Source organism: Anabrus simplex, chromosome 1, assembly GCF_040414725.1.
Source record: "Anabrus simplex isolate iqAnaSimp1 chromosome 1, ASM4041472v1, whole genome shotgun sequence".
In the NCBI taxonomy this organism is placed as follows: domain Eukaryota; kingdom Metazoa; phylum Arthropoda; class Insecta; order Orthoptera; family Tettigoniidae; genus Anabrus; species Anabrus simplex.
The window spans coordinates 795,499,177-795,520,303 of NC_090265.1; the positions used below are offsets into that span (position 1 = coordinate 795,499,177).

General features: G+C 41.0%; 1 protein-coding gene across 5 annotated transcripts in view; it reads left to right on the top strand.

Moving 5' to 3' along the window:
- Window positions 1–21,127, top strand: part of LOC136857542 (NAD kinase) — a 933,739-nt gene that overhangs the window by 663,311 nt on the left and 249,301 nt on the right. Inside the window, exon 1 of one of the 5 annotated variants that reach the window (XM_067136274.2) lies at window positions 11,831–12,013. The exons of the other annotated variants lie outside the window; for them this stretch is intronic. Within the exon in view, the coding sequence (XP_066992375.2) occupies window positions 11,865–12,013 (149 nt within the window). The 5' untranslated portion in view covers window positions 11,831–11,864. Of the gene's footprint in view, window positions 1–11,830; window positions 12,014–21,127 lie in introns of those variants that run through there. 5 annotated transcript variants of the gene reach the window in all.

Here is a 21,127-nt window from a genome sequence, read left to right on the forward strand (position 1 = left end):
GTCTACCTGAGAAAGATCTTTCAATAATATTTTCATTCACACGTTCGCGCATACTTCCAAATTGATATTCCATCGGACATGTCGCCTTAATCGTTACGTTAATAAGTTGAATTTTCCCTAAAATAAAACTAAGATTTCCGGAATACATTTTCAAGTTAGTCACTTGGTTATAAGTTAATTCTCAAAATACGATCCACTGAATTTAATAAATTACCGAGCTCGACAGCTGCAGTCTCTTAAGTGTGGCCAGTATCCAGTAATCGGGAGATAGTGGGTTCGAGCCCCACTGTCGGCAGCCCTGAAGATGGTTTTCCGTGGTTTCCCATTTTCACACCAGGCAAATGCTGGGGCTGTACCTTAATTAAGGCCACGGCCGCTTCCTTCCACTTCCTAGGCCTTTCCTATCCCATCGTCGCCATAAGGCATATCTGTGTCGGTGCGACGTAAAGCAAATAGCAAAAAAAAGTAATAATAATAATAATAATAATAATAATAAACTAATAAATGAAGTAATCTCATAATCCTAATTAATAACAAATTGTAGCTATCCCAGTCGAATGGTTTCTTTAAACTCCCTAAGTATTTAACTATATTTTTATCACTCGGATCTGTTTATCAGAAACATTCCTTTGACGAAAATATTGATCTGATATTGGTTATGCTCTGTTTTCTTCACCGTAACTAAAAAGCGGAATGTATTGTCATAATTACCAGTAGGCCTACTATTTATTTATTTAATGACGTCACTCAACAAGTTTAAATTATAACACTAATAATTATTAAGAAACTAGCTTGGATAATCCTAATCTTACATCCCATAATCTGCATAAATTTACACACAACGCAAAAAACAGCCCATGTCAAATAGCTTATAACGCGTACGGTTATCCCTTGGACTAATTTCGGCACCTCCTTCGATATGATTTCAGGTCGATAAGACTCAAGTGTCGTAAGGCACCTCACCCATCTCTAGGGTTGGTGGACTACTGCACCCCATGTGCTCCACAAGCATGACCTCCTATCACAAGAACCTACATTGGTGCCTTGGAAAACAACAACACGATAGAATCATCCATCACGAACTCTATGGATTGACAGCTATCGTGGCGTTCAAATAAAATAATTGCAAAACTTTGGACAACTCTCAATAACACCAAACAACATCACTACCGATTCCCAAATTTTGACATCCGTGAAAAGGGTTATTTCCAACATAACATAATATCGTGTCATTTTCGTCGCTTAGATAATGAATTCATGTCTCTACTAAAACTACTCTCTTCTAAAATAATGAAATCTAATTTGAAACCTTGTCTACAAATCACAGAAGTCTCAGTTACAGTTTATTTCTAACAATACACTGGCTCGACCGCCCAACAACTGGCTTGATAACGGGAACACGACCCTTCCTCGCTTATCACTTAACAAAACACACATGTTATCTTGACCTGTATCAAATGAAAACCTCGTCTCGCTGACAATTCGCATGAAATAAAATTCTTGACCCACACAGAATATGCAAAGAGACTTGATTTAAAACGCCACTTGAAATATTCTTAACCATCACGGTCCTACAGTTTATCGTTTCAGTAATTATGGTTGATCACGACATAACACATACTGTAGTAGCGGTGTTGATGATAAGTATTTAAGGCTTTCTCTTAACCAACTGAGTTGTTAAATTAACACATCAGCTAGGCACTATATTTTGGTCGATGTAACGGAGTTTAAACGAACAGGCGCGTCTTTCGACAGTTTCCTTTCTGGAGCTATTTAGCGGTCTAAAATCTTTACATTAACAGCCAAGTTGTTTCACTTACGATTTCCTGACGTTTACTACGGCAGTTTCGTCGCCAATTCTTCTTAAAATATACGGTTATTAGACAAATAGTTCCTCCGTATCCCTGCACATTCTACACGTACGGGTGACGTAATTTGTGTAGCGTGAGAATGAGAATCGCCACCCTGTTATCCACGTGCCGTCTCTGGTCAGAGATAAAAAATGCAGCTAGAGCTCATGACTTGTAATTTATATGGGACCTCATGTAATGGATTTTGGGGCTCTGACTCCTTATGACTCAAAGGTCATGGGTTCAATATGAAGTTATTTACCCCAGCAGCGCTGGGGTAGATGGGGTTCAATGTACGACACTGCTATATGGACATGGCAGTTCACTAATCTGGGTGATCAAGTAGACAGTATATAATATACTATGACTGAGTCGTACAAAACCAAATTTTGACTCAACATCTATTCAGTAATCTAATGTTTTATTCTCTACAGCGTGATGTTCTTATGTGAGACTAGCCTGGGAAGGTATCTACGAACCTAAGAATATGCATGCCACGGGGTACAACGTGTTTTTTATTTTGAATGTTCCAAATAAAAATTTTCATGCCTGTAACATCTTCAGTTTTTGAGATATAAGTATCCTCATAAAAGGATATATATATATTTTTTTTTTTTTTTGCAAGTTGCTTTACGTCCCACCGACACAGATAGGTCTTATGGCGACGATGGGACAGGAAGGGGCTAGGAATGGGAAGGAAGCGGCCGTGGCCTTAATTAAGGTACAGCCCCAGCATTTGCCTGGTGTGAAAATAGGAAACCACGGAAAGCCACCTTCAGGGCTGCCGACAGTGGGGTTCGAACCCACTATCTCCCGAATAGTAGATACTGGCCGCACTTAAGCGACTGCACCTATCGGGTTCGGTCATAACAGGTATTGAACCCCTTTTTCACTTTTTTTCGCCCTCGTAAGGAGATTTTCTGAAAAAAATGTTTATTTTTAAAAATTGATTCAAGATACCAACTTTTACGTTTGTATACTGGTAAATTTTAGAGGTATTGCCCTACTCATTTAAACAACGCCCCCTCATTTTCATCCCCTTAGCGACGGAATATCCAAAAAATCCTCACTTTGTGAGCACTTACACTGCAGTGTAAATGCATCCCCAAAATGTCTATCCAGTAGTTCTGGCTCGGCAATAATGAATCAGCCAGTCAGTCAGGACATGTTATTTTATATAGATAGATAGGAGGATAGATAGATAGATAGACAGATATGCTTCTTTGTATCTAATACAGTATGTTGATCACTTATAGCTCTTTATACGTTTATTCAGAACTAGGATTCTTGGCTGAAGGGTCAGCGTTCTGGTCTTCGGTTCCGAGGGCCCCGGGTTCTATTCCCGGATAAACCACGAACTTTAACTGCGTATGGTTAATTCCTCTAGCTCGGGAACTAGATACTTGTCATTGTCCCAATACGTGCCTCTCCATATACATAGAACACACCACACTATGAACAAGCGCAGAAACACACAATAGTGAATAGGAAGGGCATCCTGGCGTAAAATTCAACCAAATCCACGTCAAGTACAGATCCCAAGAAGAATAAGGAGGCTTCTTTCCAGAACTAGTAATGACTCTGACGAACGATGTATCGTAAATGAAATGGCGTATGGCTTTTAGTGCCGGGAGTGTCCGAGGACACATTCGGCTTGACAGGCGCAGGTCTTTCGACTTAACCCCTGTGGGCGACCTGCGCGTCGTGATGAGGATGAAATCATAATGAACACGACACATACACCCAGCTCCTATGCCAGCGAAATTAACCGATAATGGTTAAAATTCCCAACCCTACCGGGAATCGAATCCGGGACCCCTGTGACCAAAGGCCAGGACGCTAACCATTTAGCCATGGAGCCGGACGATGTATCGATATTTAAACCCGATAATCCTCCCTCCTCCCGAGAAAAGCGCGCTGTTTTGAACGATCGACACTCTCGTGCTGAATTGTTGGTGGGATTAATAATTATTATGGTGCGGTTAGCTCGATTGGATAACCGGATGACTGTCAGCTGTCGTAACACATTTGTTGTTACACCTTGATGAAGTCGCGATATCCACCCATTCCACAAGATACTTGCGCTCGTTGTGTGATCGTTTCTGCACAAAACCCTTACTTGTAACTACTCCTAGTGAGGATAATTGCTCCATCGCCAGTTGTTATTTTTATTTCGGACTGGGAATCAGCTTGGAAGTAGCTGTCTTTTTTTTTTATTTTCCTTTTAGGAAATAAAATCCTGCAGTGACACCTCGTTGACCGATCTATCGAAGTCGTCGATCTGGACTTAATATACTCTCTTGTCCAAGAATAGTTATTTATGCAATTCGTGCGTAAACTGGTCCTTTTTTGAATGAATTGAAAGATGTGAGTGCAAATAGTTGCTTAAATATCATTTCTATGGAAAGAAAGAAACTGAAAAGAAGTAAGTCTATGTAAAAAGTCAAACGTCATGGCGCAAGAGCCCCGAAGGGCCATGGGCTACTAAGCGACCGCTGATCAGTCCGAAGGCCTGCAGATTATGAGGAGTCGTGTTATCACCACGACTGGATCCTCTCGGCCGTTATTCTTGGCTTTCTAGACCGGGGCCGCCATTTCACCGTTAGATAGCTCCTCAATTGTAATCACGTAGGCTGAGTGGACCTCGAACGAGCCCTCGGATGCAGGTAAAAATCCCTGTCCTGGCCGGGAATCGAACCCAGGGCCTCCGTGTAAGAGGCAGGCACGGTACCCCTGCACTGCGGGGGCGGCTAAGGTTATGTATAACGTGTTCGAATGTTCTATGTTTCTTCGTTTACGTCCTTACAGTTCCGTAATTACGTGTCTTCTGAAGCACATGGAGTAGGCTGTGATGTAGGCCTACAGTAGGCCATGGACCTGGACCGTCTAGGGCAGGGATGGCAAACCTTTGCCGATTAGCTTGTCAGTTAAGGTTTGGTTTATTATTATCTACTGTCCAGTGCGCCGTCGGTTATTTTCCTTTAAAATCATCATGAAACCCATCATCTGACTTCATTTTGGTATTATATTGTATTACATTTAAGTACATTCATGATTTTATTTTGCAAACATCACTGAACTGAAATGGCGTACGGCTTTTAGTGCCGGGAGTGTCTGAGGACATGTTTGGCTCGCCAGGTGCAGGTCTTTCGAGTTGAAGTCCGTAGGCGACCTGCGCGTCGTGATGAGGATGAAATGATGATGAAGACGACACATACACCCAGCCCCCGTGTCAGAGAAAGTAACCAATGGTAGTTAAAATTCCCGACCCTGTCGGGAATCGAACCCCGGACTCCTGTGACCAAAGGCCAGCACGCTAACCATTTAGCCATGGAGCCGGACTGCAAACATCACTGAAAATTACATATTTAAAAAACATGTAAATTTTGAGAATAAGGTATATTTTTCCTTTAACCTAATAAAGTTTGTAAAAAAAGGGCCATAGAATTGATAGATACTCCTTTATTAAAGCGTAATGTAAAAATATGCTATGTTGCTAGATTTCCGACATATTTATTACATGTTGAAAACATTCAAATATGTTAGTATGTTGTCTGACGTGCCACACAAGTCGTGTTCGCGTCTCACCTAGTGGCACGCGTGCTCTAGGGGAACAGAAATATTATGTATTACATCGAATTGTTCGTTTTCTCTTCAATACATAGGCCTCGTTAAAATGGGCCGCGTTCAATGGCTCACACGGTTGAGGCGCTGGCCTTCTGATCCCAACTTGGCAGGTTCGATCTTACGCTCAGTCCGGTGGTATTTCAAGGTGCTCAAATACATCAGCCTCGTGTCGTTAGATTTACTGGCACGAAAAGGAATACATATACAAACTTGAATACTGCCGATAAGTCGTCTTCTTATTCTACCGCTTCTCCCACACCTGTGGGATCGCGTGTGCAAACTGCGTCGTATAGTCTATGCGGATTTGGCCCTGGTTTACGGCCGGATGCCCTTCCTGACGCCATCTCCATATGGAGCGATGTAATCACTATTGGGCGTTTGTGTGGTGGTTTGTTAGGGTAGTATGTTGTCTGAATATGAAGAGGAAAGTGCTGGGACAAACACAATCACCCAGTTCCTGAGCCAGAATAATTAATCAGACGCAATTAAACTCCCCGACCCGGTCGGGAATCGAACCCGGGACCCTTTGAACCCAAGGCCTCAACGCTGAGCATTCAGCCACGTATTTGAAGGTGCTCAAATACGACAGCCCCGTGTCGGTAGATTTACTGGCACGTAAAAGAACTCCTGCGGGACTAAATTCCGGCACCTCGGCGTCTCCGAAGACCTTAAAAAGTAGTTAGTGGGACGTAAAACAAATAACATTATTATTACATTCAGCCACGGAGTCGGACTACAAACTTGAACACTAATGTTACGAAATAGTACGAACAACCTGTTCATACTTCACGCATCAACTATGTACAATACTAAATTGCTTACGTCACAGAAGGAATTTCTTTCCGTGTCTGGCCTGCTTTCTTGTGTACCGTGACGCAACTACCGCAAACGTCACAAGGGAGTCTTCTTTTATACTGGTCACGCGAGAGAAGAATGATAAAGGTAATTATTTAATTTTCTGTCAGTTGACGACGATGCATGTCAAATTGGAATGTTTTCCTCTGCTGTTAATATGAAGTATAATGTACTGTTAGCCCCGTGGTTTTTTGGTGAATTTACTGACTATTTATTTTCTCATTTCCAGTGCACAACATTTTGTCAGAATTTACCTCCAAGGATAATTCACATTCAGTCCGCATATTTTGTATTCCTCAATTCATTTCCACACGTTTAAGAATCGTCATCAGTATCATGGTCGTCTGCAAGTAATAAATGATGTAGGAAGTAGTTTTGGTTCATCGAAATTCTCATAGGGTTACATTTCCTGGACCATTTCCGTCAACATATGTGTGAATTAATGTTGAATAATAGTGGCGATATGCGACAACAAACATACATACTCTTATTTATACACCGAGCTCGATAGCTGCAGTCGCTTAAGTGCGGCCAGTATCCAGTATTCGGGAGATAGTAGGTTCGAACCCCACTGTCGGCAGCCCTGAAAATGGTTTTCCGTGGTTTCCCATTTTCACACCAGGCAAATGCTGGGGCTGTACCTTAATTAAGGCCACGGCTGCTTCCTTCCCACTCCTAGCCCTTCTCTGTCCCATCGTCGCCATAAGACCTATCTTTACCATGAGACAGCTGATGGAAAAGAACTGAGAATATGGGAAGGTTATGCGGTTATAAGGAAACCCCAAAAACCAATGGCAGCACCAAATGAGGCGTACTAGGCAAGATGAGAAGTGAGGTAGTTTGCCATTGCTTTCCTCACTGGGTCAGAAAGTACTACTGCAGCACGACTGACCCTATGAGCAACACCTTTCGTAACACTCAGATGCACTAGTCGTGCTCCGAATGTCATTACTCAGCACTACCCATACCCCAGCAGCTTCCATATTGTCACAGCCATGGATGTTGACTGGGACTTCAGTGGAAGCTACACTTTACTATGACTTGCATAGATATAGAAAAGGCATATGATAGTGTCCCCAGAGAGAAGGTTTGGGAAACCATGGTTGAAAAGAGACTTGGAAGAGAAATGTTAGAAGTGGTGCTAGCAACTCTGTTAGCAGACTACTGACCCCAGTTGGAAAGACAGAATGCTTTAGGAATAAGACTGGACTAAGACAGGCGAGTGTGTTGTCGCATCTTTTGTTTATTACGATCACGGACGAAATTGTAATGGAAACAAAGGCTGCCTGTGGAGATAAAGAGATGAGGATACTGCTATTTGTAGATGATGATGTGATCTGGGGAAAGAACAGCAAAGAAGTGAATAAACAACTAGATATACTGAAAAAAAATTAAGAAATATGGCATAAAAATCAGTACAGAGAAAAGCAAGACTATGGTGATGTCGTGAGGGGAAAGGCAAGGAAAGGGCACTGTGAAAATTGGAAGTCAGAGTCAGGAAAATGTGGACAGCTTTAAATACCTAAGAAGTGAATTGATTCAAAATGCTAGGGTGGACGCAGGAGGGTACAGCAGGGTAATGCATTCTACCAAAGTGTAAGGAAACTTGTTTGGAGGAAAGAAGTACCAAGGAAAAGTAAAGAGGTAATGTACAAAATGTACTATGTACCCATACTGGCTTATGCAGCTGAGACTTGGACTTTGACTAGCAGGCAAGAGAGTAGAACTCAAGCCAGTGAGATGAAATTCCTAAGTATGATAGGAAAGACAAGCAAAGACAGAGTGAGAAATGAAGTTGTTATGAAGGAAGTTGGGATAGGAAAGCTAAATGAGAGTGTTGAACAAAGTTGGTTTGGACATGTAAAGAGGATGGAGGAGGATAAAATTTCAAGACAGGTGCTGGAGACGAAGTGCGACAGCAAGAAAGCAAGAGGAAGGCCTAGAACAAGGTGGATTGACTCAGTGAAGAGCGTCATAAGAAGACGAAATTTAGACTGGGAAGGAAATAGGAAGATGGAGAAGTGCTATAGATACCCCGACCCGGCAAGAGCTGGATAAGGGGAAATGATGATGATGATGATGATCTGATGATGATGCCTAGGGAAGTATGTAAATGAGGACTTTCAGTAAGTATATTCTAAATAATGCATCCTCGCTTGTAATTTCTGGTGTCAATATATTTGGTTAGTATTCGTTGTGAACTATGGAGGAAGTCCTTCAGTCTGCCCTCTTAGCACGCTCTGCTGGCTATTGACTCATATGTCAGCTGAATGCCAAGTTCTGTGCTGGGCGCCTGCTAGTTCGCTCGTACAGAATGATAGGATATACAGTATTCTAACTGACATGGTATTATGTGAAATAAATTCGTTTTTTTTATTGTTTATTAGCTGCAGTACCCGTCATTGCCGGAACAATCACATAGCATGTGCAAAGTTATCTAACTCCCCAGTTACTTCCCACCAATATTCAGGCAGGCTGTTTTACGCAGGACGCAGCAGTAATAACATCTATCGGAGATGCGTGGCACATCACATCACATCACAACAATGGCCAATATAGTATTACTGTTGATCAGTTTTATGAGCTTTCGATATTGTAGACCTTCACATTCAGTTTTCTTCCGACTCTGGGATATTAGAATATCTAATGTTAAGGGAGTCCTTCCTTCTTGCAAGACTCCTTCTTGTCTTAATCTTCAAGCGATTGTTCCTTCACCATTTTTCTCATTTTTATAATCATTTTCACCATTTTCCTTGTCCATATGGACCGATCACGACGTGGAAATCATTTATGTATTTATTTATTTACTTAATGAATTAATGACTTAATTAATTAAATACAGCCTATGGAGGGCCATTTTATACTAACAGTAATTTAAGTAAGTATAAAATATAACAAGAATAAACAAGAATATTGTATCAACAATAAATTAACAATTATTAACATTAACAATGTAACAACAATGGCAACGATAACTGGCAAGTGTCGGTTAGCAAAATTAGAAAGAAGAAAGGTCGAGGGTTGGAGGGACGGAAGAAAATGGAAACCTGGAGAAGACTTCAAAGGAATATTTTAATTTTTTGTTTGAACGATGCAAAAGGTGTGAATATGTCGATATCGGGTAGTGAGTTACCAAGAGCAGGGAGACGGTGAAAGATAGAGCGTTGTTGTAAGGTTAGACGCGAACGGGACACATGATGAGTACGCCGGTTGCGTGTAGGGCGAGGACGGACGTGCGTAGGAAGTACGCCGGAAGAGTATTACATTTGGTGTAGCCATTGATTATTTTATGAAGGTAACATAGATCGGAGAACTGTAAACGGCTGTTCAGGTCAAGTATACCCAGATGGTTCAAAATGTCAGGTTTGGTTTTGTTCTTAAAAACAGCATTGCGAGTCTTAACAATGAAAAAATGGAATGGCGTATGGCTTTTAGTGCCGGGAGTGTCCGAAGACAAGTTCGGCTCGCCAGACCCAGGTCTTTTGATGTGACCCCTCGTAGACGACCTGCACGTCGTGATGAGGATGAAATGATGATGAATACGGCACATACACCCAGCCCCAGTGCCAGCGAAATTAACCAATTAAGGTTAAAATTCCCGACCCTGCCGGGAATCGAACCCGGGATACCTGTGGCCAAAGGCCAGCACGCTAACCATTTAGCCATGGGGCCGTGGAGCCGGACGTCTTAACAATGAAAGCGAAAGCTTAATAATACTATTTAGTTGATATATGTTTGTGATAGCAGAAGAGGACCAAATAGGGGAATAAAAGTCAATAATGGGGAGAACATACGAGACAAAGTCTAATTTTAAGGCGTTAATATCATTAATTTCAGTGAACCTGTAAAGAATGCCTAGGGTACGCATAGCACGATATTTTATAGACTGAATATGAGCAGAGAATGTTAGTTTACAGTCTATTATAACACCTAGGTCTCTTACCTGAGAAGCCGATTGCAATGCATTTCCCTGGATGGTATAGGCAGTGTTCATTCGTTGCTTTAGCAATGGAAAGGAGATTATGTTGCACTTCTTAACATTGGGAGAAAGATTCCATTTCTTAAGTCAGTCACCGCACATCACGACAATAACCATCACCAGTTAATACGAATAAACAATATTTCCATGTTAGCGATGCTCGGCGATGACATGGATTAAGCCACTTATTTAATGAATTCTATTATATCTGGTGAAGTAAATCTATAACTTTCGTTATGTACTGTAATACTTTTACATAGGAACAATAAGGTAGGTATTTAAAAAAATATAGTACCTTATTCCCAGACTTTACATACCGATTTTTATTAAATTCTGTTTACTCATTTTCTTGTGGTCAACGTTCATATGGAATTAGCAACAAAAATCGAAATTCATGAATATCTCTTTTATGGTAGCCGGTATGGTAAAACTGTATAAGACATAAATGATCGGAAATTTAATTCTGTATAACTTGTTCTACATTTGGGGCAGTCGTCCATGTGGCAGATTCCCTATATGTTATTTTCCTAGCCTTTTCTTAGATGATTGCAAATAAATTGCAAATTTATTGAACATCCCCCTTGGTAAGTTATTCCAGTCACTAACTCCCCTTCCTATAAACGAATATTTGCCCCAATTTGTCTTCTTGAATTCCAGCTTTATCTTCATATTGTGGTCTTTCCTACTTTTAAACACACCACTCACACTTATTTGTCTACTAATTTCATTCCACGCCATCTCCCCACTGACTGGTTGGAACATACCATTTAGTCCAGCAGCTCGTCTCCTTTCTTCCAAGTGGCAGATTCCCTATTTGTTGTTTTCCTAGCCTTTTCTGAAATGATTCCAAAGAAATTAAAATTTATTAAACATTTCCCTTGGTAAATTATTCCAATCCCTAACTCTCCTTCCTATAAACGAATATGTTATGTAGTATTTATCAGTAGAATTGCAAATGAAATACATACTTGAGAATTACATTTTAGCCCTTCCCCTAAACTACCATTTCACTCAGCGTGAATGAAACTGTTTATAGCCTAGATTGTAGTGCGTTATTCCCCGACTTTACATACCAATTTTCATTAAATTCTCTTCAGCCATTTTCTCGTGATCTCGTACATACATACATACATACATACATACATAGGCCTACAGACAGGTAGACAGACAGACAATTAAAAAGTGCATTTCATTGTTACTGTGGACACGACCGATATAGAAATACCGTTCTTTTAAAATTCTGAGCAATGTACAAGCAAATATATATATAGGTTTTTGTTTGTTTGTATGTATGTGGAGCCGATTTCACAGCCGTCACCTTGGGCAAGAAGGGGCAACTGAAACAGAGTGAAAGAAAGAACTACTATTGAAATGTGTGTTTGCGACTGGAAAGGTGCCAGTGTTATGCAACGGTAGGCATGCCGGCGGCCGTAGGTTTGTTTTGTGGACATGAGAGTGGAGTGGGGCAGGTTGGCAAGCGGGCGGGGAGAGATTCATGGCCACATACTGCAATATACTGTAGCTAGCGATAGCTGCGACACCACAGTGTAGCTATGGTGTGGCGTGCGGGCTCGGACGTGGATTTGGCGCGCTTGAGAGGAGAGGTGGTTCGTTTCCACCTGCCTTCTGCAGCGGTCTATCAACAGGAGGATGAGGAAGAGCAGCAAGAACCGCGACGGCGCAAGCGATCCGGCACCTGGCCGTAAGTTGTTACTCGCTTACTCAACAGGTTGTTGTTCTAGCAACTTGCGTTCTGTCAGACAACACCATAGCGGTAAATCCGACGTTAAAGGAACTGGATAGGTTCAAACTCGTTCTTGTTACAAACGTATGATGAAATGTGAGTTATGACGCCTGCTGTATTAGCTAATAGCTATCTGAACAGTAGCCTGTTCTTTGTCTACAGTGTTGTTTGACAACAGGATGTAATTACCTAACGACTTCTTGGTGTGATTATATTTGTTTTCACTGTTCCCTCTTAATCCTTACATTAACGGATTCAATAGTTATGAGCAGGCTTCGGAAGTTGAGAGCAAAAATCCTTTTATCCTCGAGTGTTCGAAGGCGAGGCCCAACATAGTGATGGTATAATCGAATACTTTTAATAATCGAATAACCTCCATCCGATTAGTTCAATAATCGAATGAGTTTCAAATATCATTCAGTTGTAGTGATGGCATAATCGAATACTTTTAATATTAGAATAATCTCCATCCGATTATTCAAATAATCGAATAAATAATAGAATAAAATAATGGAATGAGTTTCAAATATCATTCACTTGTATCGCATACAATATTCGGATGCCTCATGAATCAGTTTTCTGGTTTAAGTGTGTCGGATGCATAATCGATTGAAATAAGCGAATAGATGAACTTTAATGAAAAATAGAAATACGCCTTTTTCCAAACGTATCTCCAAATGTTGAAACTAAATGAGTGAAATAACTGTCTTAATAACAGCTTTTCATTCGATTATTTAGAAAGCATTCACTATTCAATTGCCTCATTCATTCGAATGCAGTTCCGAATGAATAATAGAAAAGATAATCGAATGTAAAAATTCACTATTCGGTTGCCTCACTCATTCGAATGAATAATGGAAAAATAATCGAATAAAATTAAATAATCGAATAAGCTATTATTTTGTATTCGATTATCCCATCACTAATTCTGGGTCATTCTAGACCAGAAAATAGTGGGTTTTATTTGTCCTTTCTTGACCTCTTTTTGGGCCTTTTTGCTTATTGGTCCTTCTTTTAGGTCTTGTTTTGTTTGTTTACAACTTCACTTTATTTCGACTACATTTTGACTGCCCTTTCTCATTTCGAATCATCGTTAGTTCATCCATTACCTCTTGTGTCATGAGGTTTGGTTCGGTAATACTGTCACTGTGGATTTATTTCTATTTAGATTTTATAGATGAATATTATGTTCGCAGGGAGCAACAGTGGTTGTTATTATCCGAAGGACATTCAGCTACGGTCGATTGGTTAGTTAGAGTTAGATGACTTTATTGCTCCAGATCCTATCAACAAAAAGTGTGCATTATATACCACGTATTACAAAAACTAGAACCGGTCTCTTTCCGCTGGGTTCCGTGGTTCAAATCCCGGTCACTTCATGTGAGATTTGTGCTGGACACAGTGGAGGCCGGACAGGTTTTACTCCGGGTATTCTGGTTTTACCTGTCATCTTTCATTCCAGCAACACTCTCCAATATCATTTCATTTCATCTGCCATTCATTAATCATTGCCCCAGAGGAGTGCGACAGGCTTCGGCAGCCGGCACAATTCCTATCCTCGCCGCTAGATGGGGTTTCATTCATTCCATTCCTGACCCGGTCGAATGACTGGAAACAGGCTGTGGATTTTCATTTTTCATTACTGCAGATGATACAAGCAAGGTGAAAGATCAGGCAGTTCGTTGTGTAATAGTGTAAGGTTAATGCGTAAAACAATATTTATGATAATAGTAGTGCTGGAGTCAGTCCTTCGCCTTGGCTGAATGGTCAGCGTTCAGGCTTTCGGTTCAGAGGGCCTGGGTTCGATTCCCGGCCGGGTCAGGAATTTTAATCGTGTATGATTAATTATTTTGGCTCGGGGACTGATTTTTTGTGTTTGTTCCAAATCTTTTCATATTCAGACAACACACTACATCACCGACCACCACAGAAACACGCAATAGTGATTACATCCCTCCACATAGGGTTGGCGTCAGGAAGGGTATCCGGCCGTAAAACAGGGCCAAATCCAAATGTACGACACAGTGCGCACTCGCGACCCCACAGGTGTGGGGAAAAGCAGCAGAAGAAGAGTGGAACTGGAGTCAGTAGTGCGGTGGTTTTCCTTTGACAGCGTGAAAATAATAGCTTTGTATGTATGTTGCGGTATAAAGTCGGACATATTCATATTGTTTCACTATTTTGGATCCTGGTGGTATTTGAAGGTGCTTAAATACGTCATCCTCGTGTCGGTAGATTTACTGGCGCGTAAAAGAACTCTTGTGGGACTAAATTTCGGCACCTCGGCGTCTCCGAAAACCGTAAAAGTAGTTAGTGGGACGTAAAGGCAATAACATTATTATTATTATTATTATTATTATTAGAACATGAATATTTTTTCTTTATGACTGCCAGCTTACGGAAGTGCATTATAACATAAGAATCATAATTAGGAATATAGATTGTAAATCCAGTGTTGTTCCAACACGGATAACCAGAATAACCAGAAGGGGAAAGGAAATAATCGCATTCAAGCTGTATAATAATGATCTATATCAGAGGGTTAACATGCCTGTTTAAGTATAAAATTATACAGGTTACAAACCCCCCCCCCCCCCGCCTTTTCAGTGATGGCTTGTTTTCAGTGCTAGTCACGACCTTGTTCAGATTTATTGACCTCGAATTGCCAACACGTGGCTCTACGAAATCACAACCATATTGTTTAGTTTTGAACGCTATCCATTTCAGAATGTACGACAATGTAATGACGAACAGTTGTCACTGTATACATCCCGCCCCTTTTCTACCGAAAATATAAACATGTCTATGGTGAAGTCATGCTCGGGTGGTGGTTGCTAGCGAAATGTGCTGCAGCTAGCCATGTTGTCTTGATGTTCTTCCACGTGAACTATGTCAGTTGGTCAATGGTATGCAATTACTCATCATATTTGGAAATCTGCTTGACTAGTGTTGACACATACAAGAAGGGGAGGGTAAAATAGTTCTGTGTGATTTTGATTAAATATATTACTTTTCACTTTTAAACCTTCTTTCTTGATTAATTAATCACGAATAACCTGCTAGATTGTACAACTTCGAACGGCGATGAGTCATACATTGTGCCATCCTAATCTTCGTTCATACTCATAATGAATTGACAGTAGATCCCATGACTTCTCGGCAGATCCCCAGCTGATTTCTGATTTCTGATAATTAACATTGTCATTTCTTTTTACAGTTTGCTTTACGTCGCACCCTCACAGATAGGTCTTATGGCGACAATGGGACAGGAAATGCCTGGGAATGGGAAGGAAGCGACCTTGGCCTTAATTAAAGTACAGCCCCAGGATTTGCCTGGTGTAAAAATGGGAAAACACGGAAAACCATCTTTAGGGATGCCGACAGTGGGATTCGAACGCACCATCTCCCGGACGCGTTGTCATTTTGGTAGAGGAAAAAAACATTGATTTGTTGTCAGTGTTATGCACGGTGTTGGTGAAGCTAGTAGGGTTGGTGATTTTTCTTTGATACCGTGAAAAAGTACAGTATGTATGCTCCGGCTCAATGGCTGAATGATTGGCGTGCTGGCCTTTGGTCACAGGAGTCCCGGATTCGATTCTCGACACGGTCGGGAATTTTAACCATAATTGGTTAATTCCGCTAGCACGGGGGCTGGGTGTATGTGCCGTCTTCATCATCATTTCATCCTCATCACGACGCACAGGTCGCCCAAGGGGTTCAAATTAAAAGACCTGCATCTGGCGAGCCGAACATGTCCTCAGACACTCCCGGCACTAAAAGCCATACGCCATTTCATTTCAATGTATGTATATTTGTATGTATGTGAGCCTATATACTGCATGCTCTTCTTATAGCGGTGATTAACAAGAATACAAGGAGCGGAGAAGTCCGATCATTCGTAAATGAAGTGAAAAAAATCCACAGCCTGTTTTCAGTCATTCGACCGGGTCTGCCGCTTGAGCCACGGAGGCTCTTGAAAATGATCATATAAAATTAAACGTTACGCTATTACTGCTACTATTAAATGTTTTCATTCTTCCCTGAGGGAGATTTTTATCGGAGAAGATGTGTGGAGAAGGTGAGAGGGTTGACGGCCGTAGCTTATGCTAGGAACTGTCCCGGTATTCGCCTTAGTGCAGGAGAATGGAATACCACGACAACCATTCTGAAGACAGCCGACATTAGAGACCAGCCCCTCTCCGTCTCCCGAATACAGAGGCCTAGAGCCACCCCTCCTCTGCTCGGTTGACCGGCGGTAGTGCAGAGCTGTTGGACTACGGGCAAGACGCGGCCACTTTGCATCCGCCGAAAAAATGCCAGAGAAATGAAAGACTTCGTAGGGTCGCAAACCTAATACCGGCGAGGCATGAAGAAAGCAACAGTTGACGAAGGGCAGTACAAGAGAGGATTTTGGCACAAGTAGGTGGAAGTCTGAAGACCATGGTCACAAGCTGTGAGGTCCTAGATAGGTTTTTTTTGTAGATGTGAATAAATGCTAACGATCAAGATAACTGCAGGCTTACTATAATCTGTTACTGTTGCGTGTGAACTTCTTTGTTTATTTACAGAATTGGAGAAGTATATGTGGTCGCCATTATTGCTTTAAGAGGAAGTACAACTGGACAACCATCTGTCTTCGCTGATTAGATAAAATAGTGTATGACTTTTAGTGCCGAGAGTGTCTGAGGACAAGTTCGGCTCGCCAGATGCATGTCTTTTGATTTGACTCCCGTAGGCGACCTGCGCGTCGTGATGAGAATGAAATGATGATGAAGATGACACATACACCCAGCCCCCGTGCCAGCGGAATTAACCAATTATGGTTAACATTCCCGACACTGCCGGGAATCGAATCCGGAATCCCAGAGAACGAAGGCCAGCACACCAATCTCGGCGATATGCGCGTTCTACCCAAACACTAAAAGCGTCTTAGCATTTTCCTTCCTATGTATCCGTTATCGAGGAGCGCAAGTCTACGTTGAAAGGTTTGTCTTCTAAGGTAGGCGATCTTGCTTTGGATCGTTACAGCACGTGTCGAGTGGTTCTTTAGAAAACAGTTGACAAGTTGCTCTGTTACGGTTAACATACTGCTCGCTTGAATGGAAAATAACCGACATGTGGCCTTAAGGTAGATTAAACTGTAGATTGCTGCTGGTTATGACGTCAACTAGTACTCCTCCCCCTTTAGATACTATCCGCGAAAGTTTTAGTGAGACTTCGTTTTACGGATGCGAGGGGGCAAGGAGGGAACTCAACTCTTCCAGTAGAACTGCCAACTCAATGGAACTTAAATATGAATTGAATCGATAATGCGATTGATATGAATTTTCCAAATCTTTATTCTATAAAGCCCACAGTGACCTCACACACGCACTTATCATGTCTTGTTTTGACATTTTTCTTTATTATCAATAATAATATCAATCATAATGAAATAAAGTGGCCTACCTCTTTTTACTAGGGGTGCGTGGAGTGGCAGGAATGTAGAAACAGCTTTTTACGTATATGCGACAGATCGTTCAATCGACTTACTGAGGGGAAGAGCAACTGTTTATTTTCTTTTTCTTTTTTGCATCACAGCAGGCTTCTACGTCTGCTATTACTTGTCTACCCTCACTGTTTAGACCGTGATGTTCTTTTCCAAGTAGGAGTTCTAAGGTGTTCATGTGATGTACAGTCGAACCTCGATATCTCGAACCTCCATTTTTCGAATTTTCAGTATCTCGTAGTAACTTAAATTTCCCGACCGTTTGTCCAATTCTTTACGCGTATTTATTTCTCTATTACTCGAAATTTGGTTACTCGAATTTCTCGATTTCTCGAAGGAAACATTTCCTCCATTGAAACAAAAAAATACACTGTAACTCGAATTTTGTGCAACATTAACTGTGCAGTACATTTGTGGTTTGTGAGGAACAGTTAACAAGTAAAGAAAGGGTTACAGTGATGCTGGGAGCTAATATGACGGGAACTGAAGAACTAAAACTTTCAGTAATCGGAAAATCGGCGAAGCCTCGTTGTTTCTTGGGTGTGAATTAATCATCAGTCACGTACGAAAACAGCCCCCGAAGTCGCAGATGACAAGCTCCATTTACGAATCTCGGTTACGTGGTATTGACGAGAAGTTTCAACGTGAAGGGAGGAGAGGGTAACAGTAGCAAACAAAAGAGACTAACGGATTTTTTCCAAAGGTGTTAACCGAGGTATGTTTCTTGTTATACTACTGTATCTACTGTATCCTTCTTCTAAAACGTTACTATAATAAGGATTATAATTAAAGTGATGTCGTAAAATAGAGTTTGTTTGTATATTGAAAAGCCTGAAGACTTTAATAAGAGTTTAAATGTTTTTAACATTTGCTATCGATGAAATTACGGTTTCCTTCTAGGAAACTTTTTTTTTTTATACTGGCCAAATGCAGGCATTTACACAAGTGGAGGCACATGCTTCCCCTAGTACACCGTCACTGCATTGTCGTTGTAGTGGTGTCTCAACGGCACACTAGCCGCCAGCGTCTTGGAAAGGTGTAGCATTCCAACTGATGAGCCCATTGCTACACCGGGGTGAAACGCTGGTAATTTAATGATTGAAAAAGCCTAAGCTTAAATGTTTTCAATATTTATCTTACTAATTAAGTACAGGTGATTAATGAACACATTACAGTAAATGTTTTCCTAAATGTAGCTGTACATTCTTCAGGACGACTTGAGTTTACTGTTTCGTTTCTCCCGCAATTACAGATGAGGAGAAATAGCCTCCGGCGAGATGTCGATGGCTTTGCGCAATGGAATGAAATCTTTTCTTCCATTACGTTATAAGTTTACATTGTACTCCTTGGGCATGTTATTTGTTGGCGAGACTACTTTGTCTTGTTGATAGTATCAGCACAACCACTGCATGAGAGGAGTGTGTACAGCTAACAGCTTTCTCATAGTCTTGCAGGCGTTGCATGCTTTCTTTCATTACTACAGTAGCACCAAGTAAATATCCTCCCACAATTTGGAAAGGACCAAGTTGCGGTTAGGGGCGCGCGGCTTGCATTCGGGAGATAGTGGGTTCGGACCCCGACTGTTGGAAACCCGGAAGATGGTTTTCCGTTGTTTCCCATTTTCACTCCAGGCAAATGCTGGGACTGTACCTTAATTAAGGCCACGCCCGCTTTCTTCCCACTCCTACCCTTTCCTATACCATTGTCGCCATAAGACCTATCTGTATCGGTGCGATGCAAAGCCAGTTGTAAAAAAAAAATCACATTTTCCGTTGAAGTGCATTGCGTGATCTCTTTGCACCTACAGGGCACATTAGCGCTCAAAATATTAAAAGAGAACGATCCAAGGTGCTGTTAACAGCTTACGCGATACTATCAGGCCTCACTCAACTATCGTTCGTTTAAGTTGATCTCTCGTCGTCATGTGGAGGTACTGCTGGGGGTAAAGATGACTGCCAACATCACTAACCCAATCGGTTAGTCGGTGTCCTTCTGTTCCCAAGATATTGTGTTCAATCTCAGATCAAGTCGATGGCATTTGAGGGGTTTAAACGTGCCAGCTACGTGTTGTTGGTCTCCAACTCGTTGGATAGCTCCTGTGGACAAAATTCCGACAAACTGGCGTCTTTTAAAATATATTATTGTTATTATATTATATTATATGAGCATATTCGAGAAGCCGCTAACTTACCCATCTTTAAAACCAAGCTTGTTAATTTTCTAAAAGTAAAAATGCCAAGCCTATAGAGTACTGATTTAGTATACTATATCACTGCTGTTCATATTTGGTTTCTATCACTAGGATACCTTAATATTATTTTTATTACTCTTCATTGTACAGTATATTATACTTTTGTCCTAGAAGCTGATGTTCTAAAATCTCATCTTTGTTGCCAAATGTAATTAATATTATAATTATTCATTGTACAGTATATTATATTTTTGTCCTAGAAGCTGATGTTCTCAAATCTCATCTTTGTTGCCAAATGTAATTATTTGTACTGCACCATTATGAGCCTTGGCTCAGGTGCCTCTTTTGAAATAAATAAAATAAAAACAATATTATTATTATTATTATTGTGAAGCGAGGAATGCTAGAATATTACGGCTCGCTGTACTTCATCGACATTACGTAATAATAATAATAATAATAATAATAATAATAATAATAATAATAATAATAATAATAATAATAATAATAAACTACTTTTGACTCCGAGATACTAGAATTTTGCCCCGAGGAGTTATTTTACGTGGCGGTAAATATGCCGATACGGGGCTGATTACGAAGCTGATGTATGTGAGTACCTTCAGATACCACCGGCCTGAGCCAGGATCGAACTGCCAACTTGGGCTCAAAAAGCCAGCGCCTTAACCGTCTGAGCCACTCAGCCCGACTCGCTTCACACTGATTTATTCTACACCGAGGAAGATATCTTGATATAAAAAAGACTATTGTTGGAACTATGTGTAAATTAATCTGTGCGTAAAGCATAGTGTGCGTTGGTAGGAGTTGGTAGAAATACGCATTTATTACACTTATTGAATAATCGCGTTCATATTATCCAACCCTTCCTTCGCGTGTAGCTATGTTCTTCTCAGAAACTGAATCATCAGGTTATCTGCGTATGTACAGTGACGATGTTTTGGTACTCTATGAACCAGCCAATATTATACTGTATTTGAATCCCACGTTTATTTGTGAGTTATACCATGATGTTGACATTGGTAAAGGTGGTCCTGAAGTAGTAAGCCAAGGCCGTGTAGCAAGCAAGGCGAACCCGTCTCGCGTGATTTCATTAAGATGAGTTATTGCGCTGTATCACTCTGTTTATACTTTCTTAAGCTGTCATATAAATATTCATTGTTAGAAATGCTGATTTCAATGCCATTTTACGTTATTCATGTCCCGTACTTACCTTCGGTGGCGTGAACTTTTAAAAGGCGCTCGTTGAGTAGTTGAATTCAAAGATTAAAGGTGAAAACTGGAGGCAAGGTGGAAAAAAGAAATCTGTGATGAATGATTGAGAATAAGGGAACTGTAATTCCAAGTAAGTTGCACTTAACTGCATGGGAATTAACTG